Source organism: Megalobrama amblycephala, linkage group LG8 (assembly GCF_018812025.1).
Source record: "Megalobrama amblycephala isolate DHTTF-2021 linkage group LG8, ASM1881202v1, whole genome shotgun sequence".
Lineage (NCBI taxonomy): Eukaryota > Metazoa > Chordata > Actinopteri > Cypriniformes > Xenocyprididae > Megalobrama > Megalobrama amblycephala.
This window is the reverse complement of record NC_063051.1, coordinates 9,379,495-9,391,512: the sequence shown is the minus strand read 5'-3', so window position 1 is coordinate 9,391,512 and position 12,018 is coordinate 9,379,495. Positions and strand designations below refer to the sequence as shown.

General features: G+C 36.8%; 1 protein-coding gene across 1 annotated transcript in view; it reads left to right on the top strand.

Annotated features, from left to right (window-relative positions):
* The window catches only part of mmp24 (matrix metallopeptidase 24), a 40,639-nt gene extending 31,297 nt beyond the window's left edge, over positions 1-9,342 (top strand). Inside the window, exons 8-9 of the mRNA XM_048199114.1 lie at positions 1,719-1,985; positions 5,123-9,342. Of these exons, the coding sequence (XP_048055071.1) occupies positions 1,719-1,985; positions 5,123-5,460 (605 nt within the window). The 3' untranslated portion in view covers positions 5,461-9,342. The remainder of the gene's footprint in view (positions 1-1,718; positions 1,986-5,122) is intronic.
* Positions 9,343-12,018: the final 2,676 nt, after the last annotated feature.

Sequence of the window (12,018 nt, the reverse complement as noted above, 5' to 3'; positions counted from 1 at the left end):
ATTTAAGTACCTGAATATGGCCTAGATAATAAAGTGAAGCCATATCCATTAAACATCTGTTGCCTTTGTATCAGTTTCAGCTCAAATCAACATATTTTGCTCAGACTAATTCGTTTTATGTACCTTTTTAATACAAGCATAGGTACACTGAGTTAAAGGGGAGATAAATGCTGATAGATTGTGGGTTAATCTCAGGAAAGGTCTGCATTTATCCTTATTGTTTATCCTCCACTGGGCCTGACAGCCTTAGTGAATCCATTCAGTACTTTATTATTCAGTCTGTTCTCTCAAACGATCTCTCTCTATCTCGCAGTCCTCACCCCCTCTCTTTCTCGTTAAATTAGCCCGGCGCAGTCTTGCTGCGCAAGGAGAGGTTGGGTAAGATATTTATAGCCCGAGTCTCCTGTTCTGTGATGTTTCATGAGAAAACAAGCTCGCAGGATGCCCTATGGTTATCTCAGAGAATGCACATCGGTATTAATAGATAAAGGGGCGATTAAATAAAGTCATGCTGGCATTTCAGCATCTTTACACACAATGTAGTTTACTGTGCTGAAATAATGCCATATTTAAAATAAGCCATTGTCATTTTTTCAGTGCAAATGCTGCACATCTCCTTTTTGTGTAGGTTAGGCTCATTATAGGCTACGGGTTACTTGCAAAATTCAGTGCACAACCACAAGTAATGTTGCATGCAACAACAACAACAAAAAACATCTGAATAAAAAGATTTAAATACTGAAAAGACATAAAATAGCAAAACAAAAGACTTTAAAGGATTAGTTCACTTTAAAATGAAAATTAGCCCAAGCTCTACTCACCCTCAAGCCATCCTATGTGTATATGACTTTCTTCTTTCTGATGAACACAATCCCTCAGAATTGTCACAAATGCTTACGCTACGTCCTACACCTTCTGTATTCAAATTACGGAAAAAAAAATTTTTTTGGAAGTTGAATATGGAGGCGGTCCTGCGGAATTTTCATTTTAATGTGAACTAATCCTTTAATTAGTGATTCTTTGAACACTTAGGGAATATAACCAAACAACCACGTACGTACAAATTAAGGGTACATTTACACAACAATCATGTACTAAAAAATGGAAAAAGTTTTTACTTTTTTTTTTGTGTACAGACAACAACGTTGTCAGAACGATCCCCTTTCACACTGATCCACTAAAAACATTGTGTTCTCTCAGGCCAGTAGTTGGCGATGTATCAAATAAAGAAACACTACGTGCCTATAGACTGGACACACAATATGCACGTGCGTAACATTTTTGTAGTTTATATGGAGATGATAAAGGTATCATTTTCAAAAACTTGCACTTTGACCCCCCTTTTTTAAAAGCTAGCACTTTCAGGTCCCGAAAACGCTGTTGTTGTGTAAATGAACGGCCAAAATGCATACAACTTTTTCAGTTTTTAATATAAATGTTGTGATGTAACATTTTGAAATGTATTAGTAACATTAACTAAGATTAACACATTCTGTAGAAATTCATTCATGTTAACTAATGTTAACAAATGAAACCTTATTGTAAAGTGTTACCAATGTAATCAAATGATGATCCAGTGTTGGTGAAGATTGGTATAACTGGACATATATCCAAACATGTGGTGTAGATAAGCATATTTTTTGTTATGCAATAACATAATTCAATATAACCAATTTATTTTCGACCTCATATACCATTGCTTCTTGTTTTGACTCTAGGGGATAAATACTGGGTCTTCAAGGAGGTTACAGCGGAGCCCGGTTACCCTCACAGCCTGGTAGAGTTGGGCAACTGTCTGCCCCGCGACGGCATCGACACAGCCTTACGCTGGGAACCCGTGGGCAAAACATACTTCTTCAAGGGTGACCAGTACTGGCGTTACAACGAGGAGAAGCGCACAGCTGACCCAGGCTACCCCAAACCCATCAGCGTCTGGAAGGGCATCCCTGATGCACCCCAAGGAGCTTTTGTCAGTCGAGAAGGATGTGAGTCATTGAGGTTCCAATATCCACTCAATATTTAATGTGGCAATCAGCCATGTGGTCGGTGGGCATTTTATCTGACTGCTGAAGTTGAAGTTGAGCTTCGGCCTTGAGTGTGTAGTACTGGTCTAATCAGTTGTGCAATGCTTTGTAATCAGTGAAGCTGTCATGGCACTGAAAGCAGATTTAAAAAGCCAATAAATGCACACCTGAAACCGCACATTCAATATTAATGCATTGTTGCTTGGAAACCGTAAACATGAATGATATTACTTGGAGGAAGAATAGTGCATTTAACTATTTATTGAGTGTTGGTTTGTTTTTATCATCCTCTGTTGCTGCTGTTTTGACACAGTGTTCATCTTACTCAGCATGCTTATGTATTTTATTGAGTTGGCACTAGTAATATATGCGCTGAGGTCTTGTGTCACGCTCATCCTTGTAGAGTAATTGATTAGTGTTTGTTTGGCGCAGTCACTGCAATATTGTGGTGTTGACAGTGAGTGTTTTGGCTCTGACTCATCCTCAGTGGCGATCGGATAGCAGGTCTGGATTGGCACAGGATCTGGATTGGATTGGCCGGGAGAAAAGGCAGACACAACTTTTGGGTATTAAAATTCAGTCACAATCGATGCATAATTAGAAATATAGTAAAATGGCGGCTGTTATGGTAGAGAGCTAATTTAATGGTATCAGATGTCTTTAATGCAGGGAAAATAACATGTAAATGATTGGAAATCATTGGAATGTGCTATGTGAAGAGGGAATGTGGTTTCTTCTTCTTTTAGAGTGGTACTAGTCAAGAAATAAGCTAAGAAATAATATATATAGCCTTTGATGGCATTCAATATGTATGCCATTATTAATGTATTTGCTCTGAAATTGCTTAAAACTATTAAAACGATTTTTTCCCCCGACCAAACATGGATGCTAAGAAGCTTGAAAATGCTTAGAAATTAAATACAGTAAATATCTCTATTGAGCATGTTGTCCACACTAAATAGACAAAAGGGAGAATTGTATTTAAACATTTTTATTTATATGCACCAATATATTAATAAACAGTAGCATTTATTTCATATTTATATTTTAAATGTTTTATTAAAAAAAGCATGAATATGTAAAATTCCATTTTACTTTAATAAACATTTTTATCAAATATTTATAAAACCTTAATAGTATTCATAATGTTGGATAATGTTGTACTGACAAAATAATATTGAATATATACCTAAAATATGAATAAAGTAGAAATATGTAAATAATCAGGATCTAAATTACAGTTTAGCAATATAGAAACTACGGCCTTATGTCTCACACAGGACGAAGAGGATTAAAGGGTTAGTTCACCCAAAAATGAAAATTCTGTCATTTATTACTTACCCTCATGTATGTCGTTCCACACACGTAAGACCTTCGTTAATCTTCAGAACACAAATTAAGATATTTTAGTTGAAATCCGATGGCTCCGTGAGGCCTCCATAGGGAGCAATGACATTTCCTCTCTCAAGATCCATAAAGGTACTAAAAACATATTTAAATCAGTTCATGTGAGCACAGTGGTTCAATATTAATATTATAAAGCGACGAGAATATTTTTGGTGCGCCAAAACCCCCCAAAATAACGACTTATAACGATGGCAGATTTCAAAACACTGCTTCAGGAAGATTCGGAGCACAATGAATCAGCGTATCGAATCTGCTGTTCGGAGCGCCAAAGTCGCGTGATTTCGAATCATGATTCGATACACTGATTCATAACGCTCCGAAGTTTCCTGAAGCAGTGTTTTAAAATCGGCCATCACTAAATTAGTCGTTATTTTGTTTTTTTGGCGCTCCAAAAATATTCTCGTCGCTTTATAATATTAATTTTGAACCACTGTACTCACATGAACTGATTTAGATGTGTTTTTAGTACTGGATCTTGAGAGAGGAAATGTCATTGCTCCCTATGGAGGCCTCACGGAGCCATCGGATTTCAACTAAAATATCTTAATTTGTGTTCCGAAGATTAACGACGGTCTTACGGGTGTGGAACGGCATGAGAGCAAGTAATAAATGACAGAATTTTCATTTTTGGGTGAACTAACCCTTTAAGTAAGTACTATAGAAACTAAAATGGTCGACTTTGGATGATGACCAAGATACAGTTGCCCAAATGATATTCTCACTTTTGCTTTGTTGGCTTGATGTCAGTCTGGTCAAATAGTAAATACTCAAGTGTCATTCACTAGAGTCAAGTATTTCTGCTGTGGCTGCATAGAATTGCAAATTTCTCCTTCTTCTCTCTGGAGTATTATCCGGTGAAGGAATGATCATCTTTTCTGTGACTTAATATGGATCCTAGGGCCAGGACTCAAGATGGAGAAGCCAAGAGGGTTATATGGACTATTTGGTCTGCCTGTAGCTCATGATTTTTCTGTCACTCAGATTTTGCAAGAGGGATTTGGCATGTTTTGCTCGGCAAGATAGCGAGTAAGAGGAGGGAAAGTAAGAGAAGAAGGATGAGCACTTCATCAATCACACACTCAGGGGTTGCTGTCTAAAGCCTCTTCACTGTATTTACATTTAGTTTTGGGTCTGCACACTTTTGTGAGTGTCTCAGATGCATTTGTTTATGTGGCATTGGCAATCAGACTGACAGCTCCCTGAGGCATTGTGTAACACTGGAACAACTTTTTGAAATACTGTGTCATTGAGTGTGTCACATTCACAAGGACAGCTATTTATGTGATCATGAATATGAATTGGGCTTTCTGAAAAGGGCATCCATCTCTGCCTGCATGTAAATATTTGCTTGTATTGAATGGGTTTCTACCATTGATCTGTTCATGTTTACAACTGTTTATGATTACAACTTGAGCTTGACAATTCATGATTCAAATTCTTTTTGTGCAATGACTCATTCTAATCAGTGAATTTCCATTCAGTCAATTATTACTTAAATAATTTACTAAATTAATAAAATTAATTGTAAATAAGCAAACAAAACATTTCCAACGTTGTTTGAGCATCTCCATCAGTAGCATTCACTCAACCAATGGCATGAATTTGTGTTTGTTGACCAACAGTAAATGAGTTCTGGTTATGGATATGTACTAGTATCTTATTTATCTTGTTTCTCTCTGATTTCTTTCTAGTTTATACCTACTTTTACAAGGGAAAGGATTACTGGAAGTTCGATAACCAGAAGTTAACGGTGGAGCCAGGCTTCCCCAAATCCATCCTCAAAGACTGGATGGGCTGCGATCAGTCGGAAGTAGAAAAGAACAAGGACCGTCACCTTCCACACGATGATGTCGACATCATGGTCGCCATTAACGATGTACCCAGCACTGTAAACGCAATCGCTGTGGTCATCCCATGCATCCTCTCACTGTGCATTCTGGTCCTTGTATATACTATCTTCCAGTTCAAGAACAAAAACGTCCAACAGCACGTGACCTACTACAAACACCCCGTGCAGGAGTGGGTATGACGGACCGAGGGGCGCGATGGACCCCAAATGTTTGAGAACATAAGTGAGGGCTACTATGCTGAGGTTTGACCAGTGCCTGTTTTCTGAACAACCTTGTCCCAGAATGGGAACAAAAGACGAGGCAAGGGAGTTTCTTCTTCCTTCCCATTTGAGACAGAACTTTACAACAAATATTGCAATTTTTTAGCATGAGCCCAACGGACAAAACTTCTGGGGATTGAACATGTGAAGTTATGCCCTGGCCTTACGCTAACCAGGTGAAGTCTTGACGGTTGAGAAACCAACACTCCAGCTTTGACCGAGACCATCACTTTCTCTTCTCCAGGAGAGTTAGAAGAACCGCAGATTTGCGAAACGCCAGCAAATCCTTGTCTCGTTCTCAACATAAACTTGTACATGAATTTCAAGTATTATCAAAGAAATTAAATGAGCAAAATGACAAAAAATGACTTGAAAACCATGTAGGTAGAAAGGCCATAGAAAAGAATACCAAGGAATTCTTGCAGTCTTTTTCATTTATGGGGTAAAAGGTTCACCCCTAGCACTCCTCGAAGACTGCAACATGTTTTTTAAGGGAGGTTAGGTGGCATTTTCAAATGAATTAGCTTCATAACATCAATCTGAATGTTTGTTTGCATTTTTTTTCCTTTCCTCAGCTGCCTACCCATTTCCACAGAGTAGGAAGAACGATTTAGAATAACTAGGGCAGTCTTAACACCTCCTCCCACTTGCTACTGTACTTTTCTATTCCTTTTCTTCTTTGGCTGTATTTATCAGTCGGCAACAAAAGAGGCTTTCTTTTCGATCAGACAGCACTTGCATTATGTCTTTATAAGAGAGTAATTTTGTGTCATAATAGGCACAGTTTGGTTGTTTTGGATTAAGGCCTAATTTCTTGCAATCTCTATATTATATTTCGCTTTTATTTGTCATGTTTCCCACCATCTTGTACCGTGTTACCATTTCACCAAGTGTAATATTTGAAACACTGGTGCCAGGCAGGAACATGAACAATGAACAGATCTGAAACGAAATAGCTTTGTTCCCATTGCCTACCGGAGATGATCTCTCAACGGTTCATCCGTCCTCTTCGAATGAACGTAATATGCTGTATGTCTTGCATTGAAGTGACTTCAATTTCATGTGTTTGGTGTGGATCGTCTAACACTTAGCTCAAAAATGTCTGTCGGGTGCTTTTATTGGTTCGACTGTGCTATTTAACAGTGAAGTGTGTCTGACTGTACCATATTAACACATCATTTCGTGCTCATCTGCTGTGGGATTGGATATGACACATTGCACATTGGAAGGAGCTGAGATGTAATTGATGTTTTCAGAATTTCAAATGAAACTTTTTGGATTAACCTGACATAGCTTCGGGCGTATATATATATTAAAGGTTTGTAGCATCTTAATCACAATGTTAAGATGGTAGATTTGGTGAGACTCCCTATAAGGCTTCACTTAGCACATGGTTTATCATTTGATATTGGGGTTTTGCTGATATTTTTGCCTTAACACATTTAGGTTGCATGTAATGAAATCCATTTTATTTTTCTCTGTGGAAAGAGCATTTCTAGCTACAAAAAAGCCACTTTTTGTTTATTCCACAGAGAATCGTGTACATATTGTATTCACAGTTCAATGGAGCATGAATCTGCAACAGAAACTACCTGGCATCTACTTTTAGGTTTCTAATGTGTCTCCACCAATGGTTTGAGCATCTATTCAAGCTTTACCATATTTTTACACTGAGCTGGCTTCATTGGCATGGTGTTTGTGACATTACGTCACTTTTGTAGTTGCCATATATACATCTACCCAAACGATCGACCACTTGGAGATCATCTATTTTGTAATACATTTCAACTAACATGAATGTTTTCTGAATAGTCCTGTGTCTGTTGAAGGTTTTGTGGGTATGAGAAAATTTGTTGTCTTCCAAAGTAAAATTTCACCCTCTTTTGTGTGGTCTTTAAAGCTTTTGGGCCTTCTTTAAAAGGGAACCATCATGTAACCACTGATTTGAAAGACAAAATAGAGCAAACTGTCAGTGCAATGCAAATATGTGCATAAAGAAAATTTTTGAGAACGTAATTATTCAAGATGGTCATATGCTGTGCGATTTTAGTCTGTTGTATCATCATTGTACCTTGATACATGATAGCGTGGTACTTTTTTGTAAGAAGAATGCTTGGTATAATGATTGACTATGGAATGTTTTAGAACATGGTGGAAAAAATGTATATTTAGCCTAGTGTTTTGGTCGAATTAGCTCAATGCAGTAGTACTGTGGAGGGGCTACGTGACTGTACCCCTTTAAGACATTGTGCCTTGTCTTTAAGTCCGCTATGGCACACTGAACACTGCTCATTTACATTGATTTCCACCTCACTATTTCAACAGTGGATACATGAACGCATCGCTTGATATCTTATTCAATGCCTTTACTAAGTGATAACAATGCACATTTTTGTTGCCCTCCTTCATGTATATCATTTTTTGGATCTGTTGTGTGAGCAGCTTGATCGTGGGTAGAGAAGTGGCATGAAACTAGAGCAGATTTTACATGTTTGTGCCCACTTGGGAAAGACGCAACATTATTGTCTCTCAGACAAGCATTTTTATTAGTCAGCTCTGAATCTAGGGCACCTGTTCGCAACAACAAGCAATGTGGCCATGAAGTGATTTAATGTATCGGGTACAGGAAGTACTGGGTGGTATTTTTAATGGAACACACTGTGCATCACCAATTGTCTTCCTCAACTTTAAATCTGTCCGATGAACTGGTGTTGGTAAAAGAGGCAGCAAAACCACTTACTCTAATAAGCCATGGACTGAATTTGACAATGTGGCACAATAGTGTGTTCCATACTTAAGAGGTTTTATGTGTTTATGTATGACTGACATCTTATATAGCAGTTCAAATGCTCAGAGTTTTAAAGTATGTTCTTTATCAATATTAGGATGTCTTGTGACGGAAGAAACCTCTTGTGGCAAGGCTGCTTAAGTACTCGGAGTAGATTAGGATCAAAATGTCAAATTCCAATTTATTTACAGAATAAGAGGTATTTACACATGGTCACATCATGCATCTTGATCATTCGTATTGCAATCCACAGAAATGTCTTTCTATGAATCTATTTCTGAACTATATGCAAACTCAATATTGTTTACTCTCATGAGTTTCTGTACAATCTGTTTGCCCGATTTGGCAAATAACATCTGAATTTGTGTGCATTCCCAAAGGTCTGCCACAATTCCATTTGGGACGACTAAAGTTTACAGGTATAACCTGTAAACCAGATGCATTTTCACTTGCGTTGCATCTTCTATGCCATTCAAAACATCTCCAGAATTTTGGTCTCAAATGCCTTTTGGAGGGCATTGAACACTTTTCATGCATTAATAAAAACGCATGATGTGACCAAGTGTCTCAGAATAAGGTCTGCAGACATGTTCATCTTCTAATCTGCACTATTATCACTTAAGGATTTGATTGTGGAAAAAAAAAAAACCAAGACATTTAAGTTAGGAACCATTCCATTTCTTGAGGAATTCTGAAGCTAACAGAGCACTGCGCAAGCCAGTATTATGTGTATATATTAACACATTGAAAATATAGCAGTCAGAAGTGAAACGTTTAAAAGAACTAAAGTGTATTTATCAAAGGTGGATATCTTTAGAAATGTTTGTCGTACGGTCACGTGAAAGGTTTGTAAAGATAGAGGCTTATCATATGAAAAGCTATTTATTTATCATTAAAGGAGACATAAGGGTATTCTACACAGTTTAATTTGAAATCAAGGTGAAGCCATGCCTATAACCACATTAGTTGCACAGAAAATAAAAAAAATAAATAAAAAATACAGAACTGTACAGGGAGATACACAAATAGGAATTCTCTGGTAATTTGCCTCTTTTTAATGGGTATGATCGTGGCTTTGGACAACAGTCACTTTAAACCCGAGCTGCTGTTGCCTTTTGTTTTTTATGGTCCTTTTATGAGACTAACAATAGGACAAACATATCAGAGGTAGTCAAGGAACCAACTGTATTTACGCTTTTTAATTACAGAGGGTTAATTTTAATGGAGGTTTTATCTGAGATAGCTTTAACGTTTTTGTTTCGGTTGTTTTTTATTATTCTTTTTCTTGACTGACCATGGGGGAATTTACTGTATTAGTGTATATAACTGGTTCTTTTTTCCCTTTGACAAGAATTTAAGAGTGAACACCTCACTCTCTGGTTTAAATAAACTCAAGATTCTGTCCTTGGAATTTTGATATTTTCTGATTTACAGGTCAAATGTCGCTGTCTGCTCAGCTTCGTCCAGGTTTTAAATGGTAATACAAAAATACATGTAAATACAAAGATTTACTGAAACTTTTCAGACCTTTTGTATTTTTCTTTCACTCTAATGGTAGCCTATGATTTCACATTGTCATGCATAATGTTGATTATTAAGAATGAGAGTGATCTTAAACTGGTTGCTTTACTAATATTAGATATGATTTAAGTTTTATTTCTTAAATCATGTTTTTAATTCTTTGAACAATGAGTCATTTTTATTTACGGTTTTCAGTCTACAGTTTTACACTGTGTATCTAATATCACCATGTTCAAAGAAATGTCAATAAAATAAAATTACATAAATGTCAAGCGTTTGGTGCTTTCTGGATGGATGCTTTACAATGAAATTCATTATATTTGTACAATGCATTTCATTAGTGCAAGTTGATATCAACTACATAATACACGCTTTTTAACACAAAGCAATCAGTACATGAGTGCACAGCTGTAGAGAAGGACAGGTTGTGTTTGTAAATACAAACATGAGCCAAAACCTTATCTTTGATGTCTTCAAGCACATTGCATGGCATCAAACCCATTTAAACAGCATTGCAACTCCAGCGTCTCCATGTCTTCTGTTGTTCCAACTGAATTTGGCAATATAGTTGGCCTCTGGTCTTCAGTACCAGTTGGTGCAGGAAATCATGAAGCTCATGTCGTCTACCTTTCTGGTGCCCATTCGGCATTGGGGCAGGTCAGTGTCTGGGTCTGGATCCCGGGGCTCAGAGTCATGACCAGCATCAGTTTGGAGACTGGATGAAGATGCTTCACCTTGAAATGGCAGATTGCCTGTATTCCTCTGTCGCTGGTCAGCAGCTGAACTGGTACTTTGATCCGACCCCATTTCTTTAATAAAATACATTAGATTTAGATTAGCTTACATATTTTGCATTCACATATATTATTATTATGATATATCGCAAATACATTCTAATCAGTATAAGCACGTTCTACAGTATCAATCCAATACAAAAAAAGTAGTGATTTATACCATCATACTGTAATATTACCATATTCATGTACTTAAAATAACACCATTATTGATCTAAAAGAAAACATGGTATTATCATTGTTTATTTTTCAGTTATCGTTCCTGAATTCATAAGCAAGATTTTTATGATAATTATCAGTAGTTGCCTCACAAAACTCTTTGCAGAGGATTCAATTTGAGGCAAGAACCTCAAAAGAGAGACATCATCTCTAACAGGACAGCAATGTATTGAAGACGCTGCAAAAACTGCATACGCTGCAAGCACCCGGGGAGTGTTTGTCACCGTGACTGAGACAAAAACAGATCGATAGTGTGTTAACGAGCCGAGGCACGGCAAAACTTTACCCCACGCCGTCTGAAACCACTGGAATCTGGCGTTTTCACAGCTCCGATTAGCTCGCGATGTTTCCAGGCAGAAAACGCTGGGTGGACGTCGAGGGTCACGGGCGCGCGCTGCTGCAGTGACGTTTCGCAGGTGGCCAGCTAATGGAAGTGTCAACAAAAACGACGTCACACTGAAACTCAATAGTGATTGGCTTAGAAATCCACTGTGCCAGGAGAGGTGTGTCCTGTTGCTATGCAGGTTTGTGGTGGATGACAAAAACAACACGACTCGCCAGTCTAAACCATTTGGAAATAACAGGTTATAGAAATGTAAATGTGCTAATTTAAAAGGACAACAGAATATATTTTATTTAATTCATTAATTCAGCATAATAATTTTTTTATTATGCTATAAAATGAAATAAAGTATAGCAAAAGTGACTTGTTAAAGCCATCAAGTATTTGTAGTATTTGTAAATTCCTTCTTTTTCTTTTTTTCTTATTTTTTTGTTAATGTAATTAATTCCTTATTTTAAAATATTTATTTTCAATTTATTTTGATCATATATTGTATAATGCTATTATATAATTATTATAAAAGCAAAAAATACACATATACCAACACTAACAATTTAAAAAAGCAATTCAAATTCATTCATTTTACAAGGTATTATATGTGATTCTTATGGCTTTATTCATTTTATTATCTTCTTTTCGTTTGTGTATTGCAATATTATTATTATTTTATTATTATTATTAAAAATAAGACCTCACAACCTCGTCGTCATGTACATAGGGATATAAATGCTGTGTCTAATTCAATACAAAAAGCCTTTTTATATTACAAATATAAATCCTTTGTTGTTCAAGGAATAAAGATCTAACTTGAG